Source organism: Lottia gigantea, assembly GCF_000327385.1.
Source record: "Lottia gigantea unplaced genomic scaffold LOTGIsca_131, whole genome shotgun sequence".
NCBI lineage: Eukaryota > Metazoa > Mollusca > Gastropoda > Lottiidae > Lottia > Lottia gigantea.
The window spans coordinates 71,095-88,898 of record NW_008707443.1 but is presented as its reverse complement, the minus strand read 5'-3'; the positions used below and the strand labels follow the sequence as shown (position 1 = coordinate 88,898).

General features: G+C 32.2%; 1 protein-coding gene across 1 annotated transcript in view; it reads left to right on the top strand.

Moving 5' to 3' along the window:
• Positions 1-252: 252 nt before the first annotated feature.
• The window catches only part of LOTGIDRAFT_172309 (hypothetical protein), a gene marked incomplete at both ends in the record, with an annotated part of 52,246 nt that continues 34,694 nt past the window's right edge, over positions 253-17,804 (top strand). Inside the window, 3 exons of the mRNA XM_009049183.1 lie at positions 253-286; positions 4,349-4,708; positions 11,900-12,047. Of these exons, the coding sequence (XP_009047431.1) occupies positions 253-286; positions 4,349-4,708; positions 11,900-12,047 (542 nt within the window). The remainder of the gene's footprint in view (positions 287-4,348; positions 4,709-11,899; positions 12,048-17,804) is intronic.

Sequence of the window (17,804 nt, the reverse complement as noted above, 5' to 3'; positions counted from 1 at the left end):
CAAATTCAAACACAAAGGTCTTTAAACATTTTATTTTGCATTTTATCCTAAACATCAATTGAGCAGGACTATGTTTGTATTATCAAAGAACATTACATTTCTTTTATGATATCCATTGATTCTGTAAGTATAAAAAAGACAATTCTGTTAATCAAAATCTTGTCCAAAGTAAGGCAAAATCGAGAGCATAAGTACTGTAGTAGTGGACTCCTCCAAAGAGAAATACCATGAGGTGTTTCAAAAAGATAAAGCATGGCCTGCTTCGCGCGACACCACTATCACAATGGTAAAAATCATGAGATACAACCAATTGAACGATTCTACCTAGTGTGAATTCTACCTGGTTAGTGAATTTTATGAACCGGGTAATCGTCGGCAATAACCGTTTGTTGCCCGGTTAATCCCGGTCAATTACTAAAGATTTTAAAAGGAGTCAAAAACTGCATTTACGGGGGTAACTCATCGTTAACTAAACTAGAGTAAGTGTAAATGAGTACCCAGGAAGATTTTGGCTAGTTCCCTGCGAATTGTTGGTACAAAATTAATAACAAAACTTATTAAAACACTAGAACATGCTGAAAAAACACTGTGTTAAATTCCGCAATACAATAAAAATAATAACAAGATTCAACGAACCGTGGCGCGTGCCGAACGTCTGATAATGATTACAGTGCTTATTTGTTTAACTTAATAACATAACAGTGCACACAGCGACTAAGACCATCGTGAACCGATTATCCAGAACGAGTAATTAGTTGAACTTATATTAAAAAGAGGCTTGATAATCTTGACCACAATTCTTGCAACTCGTTAGTGTCTTGATTTATTGATCTCAATTATTCAATCAATAAAGATGTTTATTTACTAAAGAAAACAGCTTAAAGACTCATACAGTAACGAATTTTCTGTCAAAATTGCTCTCTTTTTACTTCTTATAAAATTAATGGTTAACCGATTATCTCAAATCAGCCGTGGTTACCCGTGAAATACTACCAGAAATAGGTTAACCGATTAACCGTTTCAACACTAATTCTACCTTTTATTTTTACTTAGCCACACCAGTTAGGGTCTAAAAATCTGCACTCTTGTTTCTTTGTATCACCTAACCTTGACCTAACCCAATGACATCTGCATTATCCAATCAAATTTTACTGGGCTAATTCAAAATAACCATTAAAAAAGCGTTTTTCAACAATGTTCAGTACCAGTGGACTTGATAAACTAGTCTAATAATCTGAGCACTGGAGAGAGAGAAATTTGATTGGCTGGAGGTATGCTACTAGGTGTGTTAAATCGGGGTGGTTCATTTCTAAAAATTGGCAAAACTGTAACCTTTGAAATACAAGAAATCAGTGAAAAACTTCATGGCGTCTGTTTCCAAAATTTGTAAAAGCTTGGCAGTGAAACATACAAAATACCTTAAAATTACAAAAATAATTGTAACAGCCGAGCATGATGTCTTTGGCTTTCATAGGCTTGGTTTTGGAAACATTTTAAATACTAGGGCTTTGTCTAATCCAAGTTGATATCTGCAGATCAATTTAAACCTATTCTTATGCGAGGATAATAATGTAACGCTTGTACTCTCTAAAAAAAGAAATCAGTAATGAAACATATTGTCTATTGATATTTTAGAATTCTAATGATTATTGGTACCATTGTGGCGCTAGTATTAATGTCTCTAGATATCTTTACTATGGTTATTTTAAGAAAGTAATTTGGCGGGCGTGTTTGTGTCTATTTAAGTTTTATGATCTCTTTTTAAGAAGATTTTAAAAACAGATGTCATGCATTAATGCATAATGTAAGTTTGTGCATGAATGAAATTATTTGAAATTTAGGTCAAATTGTGAATAAAAAGTTCACTGTGCAGCAGATGAAAAGTTATGAATAACTCAGTTGTGAAAGACGTATTATTATGAATATGTCGTCTGTCTTTGTTCTGTTTTTGACAACTCAAATTTTACCAATTATTTTAGAAAATAAACTTCAAAATATTGTCTTATTTCTGAGATTGATTTGCTTTGATAAATCTAAATTTTTAGGCACTTATCATCACTTTTAAATTTGTTATTACAGAATTTTCAGCCAAAATTTTAGGGTATTTGTAATTGAACTTTCTTGGAGTGAATGGTGTAACACTTAAATTTTTTTTGATGCATGGCGGCAACAGTGGGGGTAAAGGTATGGGAGTGGGGGCCTTGGTTTGTACCCCAATTGTACCCAAATTTTATATCTAACAAATTTGAAAATATCATCTTTAGTACAATTTTTGCCCCAAAAATGTGTCCAACATCAATTATATTTTTTAAAAAACATAGTTAGTATGTCTGCTATTTGTAATCCCAGTCTCAAGAGGCTGTCACTGATTTTGATCAAGGCAAAGTAATTCTAAGACTGTCAATATTGTTTTGAAATTGATATTCTATTTCACTCAAATATAATTGGTAAAATTTGATTATCGAGAGGAAAGACAGTAAGATGATGATTTAGATAAACATTCCACCTATCAGCCTAATTAAAATCAGACCAAACTTTCGTTCTGTAGCTGTAACTTTTATATAGCCACTCCAGTTAGAGTCTAAAGACACTGCTCTCGTTTCTTTGACCTAACCTAGTGACCTCTACTTTAACCAATCAAATTTAACTTGGTCAATTATGAACACTCAATAAAACGTAAATAGTGAACTTGATAAACTAGTGTAATGCTAATTGGAATTCACCTTTTGTGCACGTCACTTAATTCCAGCATTGGAGAGGGAAGAAATTTTATTGGCTGGCTGTGTCGTCAAACAGATGAATGTTGAGCGGTGTCTTTAGACCCTAACTAGAGTGGTAACATAGAAAAAGCTATGTAAAAAATGGAATGCTAGTTTGGTCTAATTTTAATCAGACTGTCTTCTTTTTCTTTTTACATACAAACTAAACTGCTTGAAAATAACTGTTCATATATTTTCTTTGGATCGTAACTGAATGTGCTCAAATCAAAGAGGCAGTATCAAAAAACGTCGTAAATAATATCAGAAAATATATTTAAAGTATGCTACTTATATCTATATATATCTTCTTGATCAAATTGAATTTGTATTTAAAGGGTTAGATAAAGTGTGTTAGGGAATGTATTAAATGTTAAACTAGTTTCGGTGTTAAGTAAAGAGACACATTTTTCTAGATTTGGGTGTAAATTTGAGCAAAAGAATTGTCAACCTACAAACAAATCATAATGCCCCTTTAAAGGGATACGTGTGCAATTTTGGGGTAAATAGTCTTCGGAAGTACTAGAAATGTATGAAAATCTCATAATCCCTTTAAAAATACTTCAAACTAGGAATTTTACTCTCTATTTCTATAATGTCTTTTCTTAATATCACACAGTATCTTAAGTCATCAATTTAACATTCAATCACGGATAATTTTCAACACACATGGATTTGAAGGCTCATATTTCCATGCTGATTTGTGCACACTATTACAGATTAGCTTAGCTATGAAATTCCGGTTTCTGAGACTAAAGTATGATTGGTAAAAATAACAGTGACTAAAAACTCAATATTTCATTCTTTTATGTAAACATTTCAAATCATAGGGGTTCTATATAATAGTATGCATAATAAGTTCAGTTCTTCACATTGAAATTAATACAAAATCTCCCTGCAGTGGCTCAGTGAGATAGACGCTTGCTCGATTACTAACCTGAAGGACCATGGTTCAATCTTGGCATAGGTAGAGATAATAACTCCAGATTTTTCAACTCGCTTTTCCCCAGAGCCTGAGAGTGATGTAGGTAAGCGGGGTTGACATGGAAAAAGAGTCTAGTCATTCAGATGGGACAATAAACCGAGGCTCTGTGTGCGACACGCTGTGCACATTAAAATAAAATGAGAACAACTGCGTGGTTGCAGATTTAACGGATCAAGATTCAATCTTTATTAGAATGGGGAAGTGACATCAAACAATAAGATCATACTAGTGTTTTATATTATATAGCATGGAATTAATAGCCATTTTGATTTTGTAATACTCAAAGTATAGATAGTTAAAGAACAGGTTGGCCATTTTTTTACCAATCACACTTTAGTCCTAGAAACAGGAATTTTTTAGCTAGGCTAATCAGTTCACCGTTAAAATTTGAGCCTTCAAATCCATGTGTGTCCAGAATTATCCGTGTTTGAATGTTTAAATGATGAATCAATTTAAGATACTCTGTGATATATCGATTTTCTTACATTTCTAGTACTTCTGAAGACTATTTACAATATATTCATGACTCAAATCAACCCCCAAAATGGCGCATCTGTCCCTTTAAGAACTTCAGTGAATTTAGATATTTTTTCTTTATATATTTCAGTGTTAAGTGTACCATCAAATCTACCTCAGTTAAATGATTTAGATCCAGGAATTATAGTGTGGGAAAACGAAGAAGACCCAATTATAGCAATTAAAAAATCTAGTGTTTTAGTGAACTGTTCAGTGACCTCAAATAAACAGCATGATCCAGTGTTGTATTATTGGAAAAAAGACGGAGTTCGTTTGACGAACAAAGAACATCGTTCGCGAGTGGAGATATTACGAAATGGATCATTACATATTAGACGGGTTATTCATCAAGAGAAAGGCAATTTCCGATCTGATGATGGATTCTATGAATGTTTCGCTAAAAATACAGTTGGTACTGTTTTGGGCAGAAGGGTTCATATAAAGGTAGCAAGTAAGTAAATTTTTGTTTCTTAAATTTACACTTCCGATTCTTAGAAAAAGTGGTATGGCTTCCACTGTCCTTGACATTACCGCAGGCACAATTATATTTCCTACTACAATGAAGGGATTTGGTCATCTAATTAAAGGGATTGTAGGTTTTCTAAATTTTTTATGTGTATCGGAGACACATATAGCATCAATTTGCACCATTCCAATTTTTAATCAGACATCTGTGGTTCCTGTAATTCCACTAAAACTAATTGTTTGGTGATCTCACTAAGCGCAAAGGATGTTTGGTGATAAAGCATAATATATTGCAATAAGTGATATAAGTGAGTTTTGGTTTTTTGTTTTTTTGGAAGCACATATCAAATATTGCCATCTCTACAGATGGTGGTTTGGAACTGGAGGTAACAAATTGATCCTGCTAACTGTTGGTTTCTGTTTAATTAATCAGGTTTTCAGGAATCTTTAATCAGCATAACCTGTTGCACACAAGGGCCTGGGTTTATTCAGAATATAAACTGAAAGTTGACAAGCATTTCTTGTCCTTTCTTTTGTCTTGATTTCCTGAGCATTCAATGGCGCTTTACAAACACAGATTTCAATATCTATAAACAGTAGATCTTACTAGCTAAAGAAGTGTTTTTAACTTTCTCTGAAAAGAGTCAACAGATTTACAGACTTTTAACTTGTTCCATAACCTTGGTCCTGCTACACTAAATGACCGCCAAGGATAGAACACACATATATACAAAATATGAAGCTCAGTAATTTTCCTCTTCTGCTTGCTAGTTAGATATGATAGTTTATAAACTTTAATATTTACTACGCCAAAGGCAAATTAAATTTTTAATTTTATCTGACATTTAAAAAACAGCAAATCTTGTCAGATCTGTTCTTTTTTGTATCAGATTTTGAATTAATTCTTACGTTTCTTTCTTTCAATCTGATCTTTATTGATTTTTCTTTACATACCACACATACTGCCACCACCCACGTTCATAAACATTCATAAATAACACTTTCAAACATTGCTAGTTCAGATACATGTATTATAATACAACACTATCTTGGTAAATACATTATCTGTTTAAAAACTAGCAGGCCCAAGTAATGCATAGAATTTGATTTTCTTCACTTAAAGGGACAAATGCACCATTTTAGGAGGTCGATTCGAATCTTGAATACATGTATATGTAAAAAGTCTTCAGAAGTACTAGAAATGTACAAAAATCACATAATTCCTTCAAAAATATACCATTCTAGAAATTTCTTTTCCTATTTCTATAATGTATTTTCTATATATCAAAGTTTATCTTAAAATTACAACTCGTCATTTGAACATTCAAACACGGATAATTCTGGACACACATGGATTTGAAGGCTCAGATTTTGACATTGAGCTGTGAAAACTATTAGTGATTGGCTTAGCTAAAATTTTTCTGTTTCTGAGACTAAAGAATAATAGGTAAAAAAAAAAATGGCGCAACTATCCCTTTAAATTAGGTTGCATTTTTTTTCTTACTCAAGACTCAGTTTCAAACCTCTTCTTCCTTTTTTGATGACCTGAACACATTAGTAAAAAGCTTTGATCTCTTGCAGTTATCAGGAGTGAAATGATATTAGTGAAAGATTGACTGATTACTAGCAGCTGCTCGTCTCCCAAAATATTTCAAATTTTTCCAGATCAAATTTTTGTAGCCTTTGATTCTACATGGCACACTAAACCAGGATGCTGTTTATCTGGTTCCAAAATTACATGCCCCAAAACTTTGCATATTTGCTCAGTTTTTCAACTGTAGGGAAACAACTTTGAATCAAATTTCCGATTTCCAAAGAAGGAAAGAAAAAAATTGCTGATTTTGACCATTTCTGCCTCAAACGGACACTAAACTGTTACTGTAGCCAAACTTGAAGTCAGAGAGAGTTGCTTACGTTAGCCAGCCTCCTGTTCTACTTGGTGCAACAAATCAGGATACTGTGTCTGATTTTGGCAGTGGAATTAATTTTTAATTTTTTTCTGTCCTGAGGCCCCAACCCAGTGACTCACTAGCCAGTGAATTCAGGTTGACTAAAGTCAACCATTGATCAGATTCTACCAGACACAGTCATTAGTTAGAAGTCATTGAAACTTGAAGATCTCTATCAACTTTGGTTCATATGTTTTCAGACAGTTCTATTTTAAGCAAACCACGAAACTCTTTAGGTTTTATTGGATATATCACTAATTTCTCCCAAAATGGCCATTAGGTGCTGTAGTGCCAGACTTTTATTTCAGTACTTGGTGTTGACTATCAACTTTGGTCAGAAAAAGCATTACTACATTATCAAATATTTTGATTAAATTTGGCTTTGATTGGATTCCTTTTTTTTTTATCAAAATCACAGTGTATCTTATCATTACAAATCGAAATCTGGGCCTGGGATATTGGCACATCTAGGGCCAGATACAAAAGGTCACAGAAAAATTTGACCAAACTTTTTGTACGTACAGAAAGGTGAACCACAATGAGTCCATCAAGACATTACTGGATATTTTGAAATGTCCCTCTGCCCGACACAGTACTACAATACAGTCAAGACACTCATGGAGATGTACAAAGAGAGACTACCCCTTGACTATTTTGTGGATATGCATTGAGCTCAGCGACATTACAGAAGATCCAAATATGCCAAAGTTTGCTATTGTTATGGAGAAACTTCTCAAAATGAGTTCCCATAAAATGTGACTTTTTGTGTCTGTCTTTAAATGTGCCTATATCCCATTTGTAAATCATGTCCGAGGAAGAAGTACACCAGGCGCCAGATTTGTCGGGCTATGAGCATCCATTTTCATATGTTTTCAGTTTTGACAGGAGTAATCATCACATGTCATACAAAATGAATTTTCTGTCCTTTGAGATTTTTGACCATAGTATGAGAATATTAAGGAACAATTATCTTTATAGCTGAGTTAAGAATATTAGGATAATTGCAGTCTCAGATACAGGAATTATTAGGTTAAGCTAATTAGTAATAGTGTTCACAGGCTACTGGCGAAATTTGAGCTTTCAAATCTATGTGTTCAAGATGATACTGCCTCATATAGAAGACATATAGAAATAGAAAGTGAAATTTCAAGAATGAGAATTCATTTTACATATTATGTACATATATGACCACTCTGTGCTCTGAGTAACTACATGTTTCAGGCTCTGTTTTAATATTTTTGAATGCAAAATTAGTTTAAGCTCACTCTGAAGAAAGGAAATTTTGTTTTGATGACTAAGAATATTTTGCTTTCGCAACAAAGGAGTGTAATTTGAATTTTATTTGTTTGGTTGTGGGTCGACAAATCTGTAATATGTTTGAAAATTCCATTAAATTAATTTTTTTTCTGTGAGGTTCTATAGCACAGCCAATTAAAGTGTTGATTAATTCTTAACATGACGTCATTTTCCTGGTTACATCGACCACATGGTGGCTGTGGGTTTGAAAGTCTGATGACCTTGAATAAATCATCTTCACTCATTATTTCTGTCGACCCAGCTGTACTTGATTGTGAATCTTGGTTGTTTTATTGCCTTCATTCATTCATTCTGTCTTTTTTCATTCATTCATTCATTCATTTGCTTATTCATCTATCTATTTCTCTTGTTCATTCATTCATTCATTCATTCATTCATTCATTCATTCATTCATTCATTCATTCATTCATTCATTCATTCATTCATTCAATCAATCTTGTTGAACAATAGAACACACCTAATAAACACCAAGCATCATTGTTTTTATGTAAACTCAAGTTCAATGATGTTAATTGATTAACTCTTAAATTACTCTGTTATTTTTATAACTGCGTCTGCATGGATTTCAGAAAGAAAAACATGGTGACAACTAAAATGCCAAGTAATTATCCATAATTTAGAGTTAAATACCATTCCAGTATAATAATGATTGAGTTAGAATCCTGCGGTGCCATTTTTCAATTTCCCATGATAGAATGATCTTGAGAAGATAGTTCCAAGACTTGATCATAATGTTTTTTTGGTTCATACATTTCTATAACAAAAAAAACAAGACGATATTATGGAATATAACACACTTCTTTAATAAGGTTAGGCACGTAATGTTAAATTACAATAATTTACATCTGATGACGACACATGTATATTGTGTTGAAACGTTATGTGCCCAACCTTATTAAAGAAGTGTGTTATATTCCATAACATCGTCTTGTGTTTTTGTTATATGTGCTCCTCGCTTCTATGTGTCGTTCAAATCTTACATACATTTCTAGTAATTCTGAAGACTATTTACATATATTCAAGACTCAAATCAACCATGAAAAATGGCCCACCTATTCCTTTGATGTAATGAAGTAACAAAATTAACACTAACACAATTTAAGGCAAAAGCTAATATGTGTTATCAGAAAGTGTTATCAATTTTTATGCAATATAATACATTGTCTAAGATATTATCATGAATCTGTATATTTATTTATTAAACACATATATAGTAGGTGTTCAGTGAATCAATAACACTATACAGTAGATTTTGTTATTATAATATGTTACATGTAAATACATGCAACTTTGAACATTGATTCCTTTTAAGACATTAACCTTCATATTCAGATATTAAATACAATAGTATAGTCAATAATAAAATATTTTCACTGTTAAAATAGTGCTCAATACATCAATTGTAGAGTGATATAGAAATACCATTGTTAAAATAGTGCTCAATATATCAGTTGTAGAGCTATATAGAAATACCATTGTTAAAATAATGCCAAATACATCAATTGTAGAGTGATATAGAAATATCATTGTTAAAATAGTGCTCAATACATCAATTGTAGAGTGATATAGAAATACCATTGTTAAAATAGTGCTCAATACATCAATTGTAGAGTGATATAGAAATACCATTGTTAAAATAGTGCTCAATACATCAATTGTAGAGTGATATAGAAATATCATTTTTAAAATAATGCCCAATACATCAATTGTAGAGTGATATAGAAATATCATTGTTAAAATAGTGCTCAATACATCAATTGTAGAGTGATATAGAAATATCATTGTTAAAATAATGCCCAATACATCAATTGTAGAGTGATATAGAAATATCATTGTTAAAATAGTGCTCAATACATCAATTGTAGAGTGATATAGAAATATCATTGTTAAAATAGTGCTCAATACATCAATTGTAGAGTGATATAGAAATATCATTGTTAAAATAATGCCCAATACATCAATTGTAGAGTGATATAGAAATATCATTGTTAAAATAGTGCCAATACATCAATTGTAGAGTGATATAGAAATATCATTGTTAAAATAGTGCTCAATACATCAATTGTAGAGTGATATAGAAATATCATTGTTAGAATAATGCCCAATACATCAATTGTAGAGTGATATAGAAATATCATTGTTAAAATAGTGCTCAATACATCAATTGTAGAGTGATATAGAAATACCATTGTTAAAATAATGTTCAATACATCAATAAAATTGTAGAGTGATATAGAAATATCATTGTTAAAATAGTGCTCAATATATCAGTTGTAGAGCTATATAGAAATACCATTGTTAAAATAATGCCCAATACATCAATTGTAGAGGGATATAGAAATACCATTGTTAAAATAGTACTCAATACATAAATTGTAGAGCGATATGGAAATACCATTGTTAAGAAAGTGCTCAATCCATCAATTATAGAGTGATATAGAAATACCATTGTAAAGATAGTGCTCAATACTTCAATTGTAGAGCGTTATCGAAATACCATTGTTAAAATAGTGCTCAATACATCAATTGTAGAGTGATATAGAAATACCATTGTTAAAATAGTGCTCAATACATCTATTGTAGAGCTACATAGAAATACCATTGTTAAAATAGTATTCAATACATCAATTGTAGAGCTATATAGAAATACCACTGTTAAAATAGTGCTCAATACATCAAATTGTAGAGTGATATAGAAATACCATTGTTAAAATAGTGCTCAATACATCAATTGAAGAGCTATATAAAAATACCATTGTTAAAATAGTGCTCAATACATCAATTGTAGAGCAATATAGAAATACCACTGTTAAAATAGTACTCAATACATCAATTATAGAGCTATATAGAAATACCATTGTTAACATAGTCCTCAATAAATCAATTTTTTAGCCTTAAAATCCATGTGTGTCCAGATGTTAAAAAGACTAGTCATCATTTTGAGATACTTTGTGATATATAGAAAAGATTTTTTAAAGGAATTATGTGATTTTCGTACATTTTTGGTACTTTTGAAGATTATTTACATATATTCAAGACTCAAATCAACCCCCCAAAAATTGCCCATCTGTCCCTTTAAGAAAATAATGTCAATGTTACGATCGATGTGAAATCTACAACTTGAACACTTTGAATTGCGTCTGAATTTTGAATTTGAACCCTACCCAGGTACCATAACATAAACACTGAAAGGTAATGGATTTATCTTGACTAATCACTCAGTTGAATATGAAATTGGACATATTACCATATGAATATTACTAATGAATAAATTGTCTCATTGTATCACGAATACGGGTTTTGACACGGTCTTATTAACTTGTATTAAACTAAGCCCACTACACTTCGTTTTGGGGCGTGGAAATGAGATTGGTGGCATCTGACCAATCATATCGGTTGAACAGAAATGAGGTCATGTAAACAAAACACAACACTGTTTTGCCGCCGCCCGTTTTAAAAGATAAGTAAGGTTTGATTTTCTCTCGGCTTCAATTCTTTAAGGAAAATCTTACTCAATTCTGTACCATACATAATTCATCAAAATATGTAATGGCACCCTGCTTTTGTTTTTGTCTATGTTTACGTATAACAAGTTATTTGTTTTGATTGGCTGAAATTTGCTACCAATACAGTAGGGCCACTTTGGACAATATTTAGCTATGAATACATAATTTATCTCAGTTGTGTTACCACGGTCTGGAGGAATAATCACGAATGGGGGTGTGGTTTAGACATAATGAAACTGTCTAACTTTCCACAACATTTTTCAATCGCAGGAAAACTAGACATATGATTTCGATTCTGAAAAGGGATACAGATAACAATAATTGTGCTCTTTCAGTTGGGAAAGATTTTGACAACTTTATATCTTGAAAATAACCCAATTATTCCAATTTTGTTTGTATTTTCAGAAATAGCAAAAGAATTTACAGAGCGTCCACAATCACAAACTGCCAGTGTAGGTGGGCTGGCATATTTAGCCTGTAAAATAGAAGCAGTGCCAGAAACACTGTATGTATGGCAGAAAAACAGTAAACCTCTAGACACCAATCATAAACGGTAAGTAAGGGGGAATTGGTTTACAAACACACAGACTGTTAAACATTACTGTCTGTGTTGTAGTGAGATAGATATAAGTGCTGGCACAATATATCGGTGAATCAATGTATCGCAATACAACATGCCAAGATACACGTATCGTATCACAAGGTCGATTACCGATACTTTAAGACACCTCTCATTCCTTAAAAAAGTGGTGATTTTTAAAAGTTGGTGAATAACAAATTGTTCTCACTGACTTGACTGAAATTGATAACATTAACCACTCAAATACATTACCAAATATCACTGTTAAAAAGTTATATATATATATATTGAAACTTTGAGGATAAAGTGTTAAATTTTGTCCTATATCCTTATATCGCAAATAGATTATATCATGACCCTTGTATCGCAATAGAGATTGTATCATGACCCTTGTATCGCAATAGAAATTGTATCATGACCCTTGTATCGCAAATAGATTGTATCATGACCCTTGTATCACAATAGCGATTGTATCATGACCCTTGTATCGCAATGAAATTGTATTATGACCCTTGTATCGCGATGGAGATTGTATCATGACCCGTGTATCGCAATAGAGATTGTATCATGACCCTTGTATCGCAATAGAGATTGTATCATGACCCTTGTATCGCAATAGAGATTGTATCATGACCCTTGTATCGCAATAGAGATTGTATCATGACCCTTGTATTGCAGTAGAGATTGTATCATGACCCTTGTTTCGCAATACAGATCGTATCATGACCATTGTATTGCAATACAGATTGTATCATGACCCTTGTGTCGCAATGCAGATCATATTGTGACCCTTGTATTGCAATACAGATTGTATCATTACCCTTTTATCGCAATACAGATTGTATCATTACCTTTGTATCACAATACAGATCATATTGTGACCCTTGTATCGCAATACAGATCGTATAATATTCCTTGTATTGCAATATAGATTGTATCATGACCCTTGTATCGCAATATAGATTGTATCATGACGCTTGTATCACAAATCAGATCGTATCATGACCCTTGTATCGCAATAGAGATTGTATCATGACCCTTGTATCGCAATATAGATTGTATCATGACGCTTGTATCACAATTCAGATCGTATCATGACCCTTGTATTGTGATACATATTGTATTGTGGTATGGTATGAGTGGCGATACTCAGCACTAATAGATATAGTATTCCGTGTGATCTTTTTATATTTTTTATATATTTTATTGATTGGCAACACAATTGTCTAAGTGTGACTAACAAGTATTGGTATTTTACTTGACTTCATAATATGTGTGTTGAATAAGACATGAGGAAAATTACATGAAAAGGTCATTCATGTTTAATCTCCAAAACCATATTTGAAAAAAAGGAAATATAACAGCATAACTAGAAACATATTCAAATTTAACTTTAATGATATAAATCTGGGCTTTGGTTGACTGTAGATTCAAAGCACTTCATCGAACAGGTCATAATAGGATCCAGTTTTGCAGAACATAAGTAGAAACATAAGTAGAACATAAGCAGCTGTTATTCACATCAGTTCACTTAGGTCTGATTCTCTCAGAAGCTGCCAGTTGCAAACAAATGATATGTGTCACTGTCAGAATGTACCAAATCAATTCAATTTTTTGTGGGAGAACCCTCTCAAACGCTCCTTGATTATATGACTCCACAGAGTTACTGCATTTTTAATTCAGCCTGGACAGTTGTCCCTCACCTCCATTAACTCAGTCTGCCCCCCTTATTTATACTCCCAGTCTCTGGAGGCTGATTGCAAGCTGTCATTGATAACACAGTTACTTGCCTATTTTCTTAAGGTCAACTATAGTATTCTAAATGGTTAAGAATTGAAAAATCCTTAAAGACTTCATATTCAGTCTAAAACCTTTTTTACATTACAAATTTATTTGTTCTCAGAATGAAACGGATGAATTATAATACGCCCACATGAAATGAGAGGAGTTTATTGTTGCTACCCATGTTGGTTCGTCTGTCTGTCAACAATGGCTCTCTAGAAGACACAATACTTGACTGATTTTGACGAAACTTGGTATGATTGTTTTTAATCACCCAAGGAAGAACCCTACTAAAAATCAGAAAAATCAAAAAATATTTAGTTCAAGTTTTAGCCTGTAAACACTCTAGAAGGTCAAATTTTTGACAGATTTTGATGAAACTTGGTAATGTTATTCAGTATCGCCTCAAAAAGTTCAAAAAAAGAGTAAGACTGAAGGTTGAATATTTCATACTAGTAATGGTTACTTTACTGCCAAGTATTTTTATTTAAAATCAAAGCTGCCAGTTGGCGTATATTACCTTGCCTGGCAAGCTATCTTGTGTAATGTAAACGGTTGAGTATTCTGAGAATCCTTCCAATTCTTTCAATCACTTGACTGTATGTAAATAGGCACATTTTATATCGCGGCCTGGTCCAGACTGAGAACAGTGGAAAAGGGAGTAAAAGTCACATATCCTATTTGTGAGACACAATCAAATGTAATGTTACAAAAATGCAATTTACAATAAAGTTGATTGGTAGATGTATATATGTTATTTGGAGTTTTGTAAACGGTAACCATTCGTGAAATAAATATATATATATATATATTGATTTTGTCTATCTTGCCATGTTTAACCATATCTCTTAAATCATTATGTTGGCTCTATTTCTTCATTTCTTTCATGAATAATATTAAATGTTTCAATCTTTACAAAACTCAATTATGGATTTATTTACTTTAAAGGGGCAGTTTGCAAAATTTTCCTTTTTCGTCGTAAATTATTCCCTATAACTAGATTTTACAAGGATAACAACTCAGGTTCACAGTTAAATATCCTTTCTACCAGCTAGTACTTGACCAAACATATTTGCATCGATCTCACCCGGATTATCCGTACCCATTTACAGCTGGGTCAACTGGAATTATGAGTGAAGATGGCTAGGGCTGCAACGATTCACCGTTGAATCGATGAACCGCGATTCGTTCCTTCTTATCGATGCATTGCAGAAGAAAAAAATAATCGCGATACATCTCATAAATATAATTTACTCCCTTTAATGACTAATAGCACGGAATCCTCACGTAATTTAGAAATTGTGTCATGTTCAAATGTTAAGAATTTCTTTTCACGTATTAATTTGTCTTCAGCATTTGTAATTTTTGTTATAAACGATGAAAAGAGAACATATTAATATGCCAAGTGAAAGATAAACGCATGGGATCTGATATAAACTTTTTCTTTTTCCAACGTAATATGTGTTTGCATAGTCATAAAATAATTCCACGAAGTTGTATTCGATGGTTTGGTATTTTATTTATTTTTTTGAAGAAATTTGTTAGTCCTTGTGTGTAACAAATGATGAAAAGTGAATTTTGTACTTCTAAGCGTGCCGAAATAATTTAAACGGTGTTAAAATATTATCAGTTTTCTTTTCCTTTCCCTTTTAATCAAAGAATAGCGCTTCATTATCGCAATAAATCGTATCGTTGAACGAGTATCGTTCAGTGTATCGGATCGCCACTTTAGGAATCGTTGCAGCCCTACTAAAGTCAGAACTCATAGCCATCATTTGTTCTAACCTACTGTGCTATAGCAAAAGTAATCAAAAGTGTAACCTTAAATTGTCAGGAAATGGGGATTCAAAAATTTATTGTAAATTTATGGTGAAATATAAATACTGTAAAAGCATGGCTTTAGAGGGAATTTGTTTAAAAAAAATTATTTTACTTCCATGGCACGTGTTTTCGATTTAGACGAGTGAATCTCAACCTCTTTTTCTTTATGCCAAAGTGGTGATAATCACATCATTTCAGAAGTGACTTGAACATTAGGTTAATGATTATGAGTAATCTATTTGTAATTAACATGAAGGACATGTCTTGTCATTATTTTGAAATATAAAGCATCAGGGACTATAATTACTTTAAAATAAGCTTTTGACATTCACTCTAAATCAATAATGTTAACCACCTCATCTCAAATTTTCAAACATTAAAGGGGCATTCTGCTTTTTTTGTAGCTGAAAAAAATTTTGCAAAAATTTGTGAAAATTCTACACCAAAATCTAGAGAAATGTGCCCTTTAACGTATCTGAAAGTTTTAACTGAAAAGATCCAGCTGTTAATTTTTAAACGCCAAAAATATTTAAAAACTTTACGTAAGGTTTTAAAGTTTGTTATGCTTTTTGGAAATGTAGAAAACTAATGTAGGGATTTAAGTACAATAAATGCCTAATTGTAGAGAAATATGTCTTTTAAATATTCTAAAGGTATCAACTAATAATATCACGCCTTTATAAAAACAAGCACCAAAACGTAATTATCAGTTAGTACTCTCTTTATGTTAGTACTCTCTTTATTTAACCCTTTTAAAACAAATTCAGTTTGATCAAGTAGATACATAGATAAAAATAACATACTTTAGAAATATTTTCAGGTATAATTTATGATGTTTTTGATTATGAAAATTTTGCATACTGCCTCTTTAATAGGATTTGAAGTTTTTTTAAAGTCATTTATGGAGACACTTGCACATTATATTGCCCCATGCCTATTTAAAGGTGAGTTCCCTTATTTTCAATTATGAAAATGAAAATGCTAATATTTATATGAATATAAAGTAGAGGTGTTGTAATGACTTGGAAAAATACCAGTTTGTCTCACATGTCCATAATTTATTCATAATTAGCTAAATTAGAAGAGAATTACCAGCAGAATTCCAATGAGTGACCGATTAAGGAAGGCCAAAAAGTATTTTTTTTTTATCCAGACTATACATACATGGACATTTATGATTGGTTAAAACTCTTAATTATATGCAATAAGGACATAATGATATAAATAAGAATACATGATAATTCATTAGAGTAGTTTGCTTAATTTGACACTTAAAATTAAGGAAACCCATCTTTAACTGTTGAAAAAAAAGGCTATAACTAATGTGAAAGAACATTCCATTTTCAGCATTTTTTTTATCTAAATGTCCATCAGGATAAACTTCCTCTTCATGAAACTTGGCTTAGGTCGGCTTTACTTTGTTTTTGTGAAAAATAATTTTCTTGGCATTGGTATTCAACTGTCTGACTTCAATACTAGCTAAATGTGATTCAGGGCTGGTGATTTGACTCTATTTGCCAATCATGACCGATGGACCAGCTCAAATGACTGACAGTCAATATCCTCTACCAGTCATCAAGTATAGATTCAATGTCTGTCAAAAGCAAATTTAATTACAACTCTCACACTGTGAATGAAGATTCAAAAATGGAAGTCATATTTTGAAATATCTTGAATAATTTAAAAGAACAGTTAAAATTGAACGTTTTAAGGAAATTCACAAAATTTTATGGATTTATCATATTACACTAAAGGCTGTGCATCATCGAAACACTTAGTTTTAGTGGAAATGCGGAATCCACAGACTTCTGATTGAAAATTACAATGGTGCAAATTGATGCTATCATTGTCCATACACATAATTGTATTTTTAGAAAACCCTGTACCCTGTGGGCTAATGAAGATGGGCAACACCATGCATGGTGCAATGAGGGAAATTTTGTCAGGACAACAGCATTAGTTTATTAGCCCCTGTTACCTGCATCACTGACGGGGGAACTGGGTTGAAAAATCTGAAGGTATCTTCTCGACCTATGCCAGGATTGAACCGCTCCCAGTGATTAAGAGCTCATATCTTATAAAATAGGTTAAAAATAAAATGACAGCTTTGGTACAGTGCACATTAAA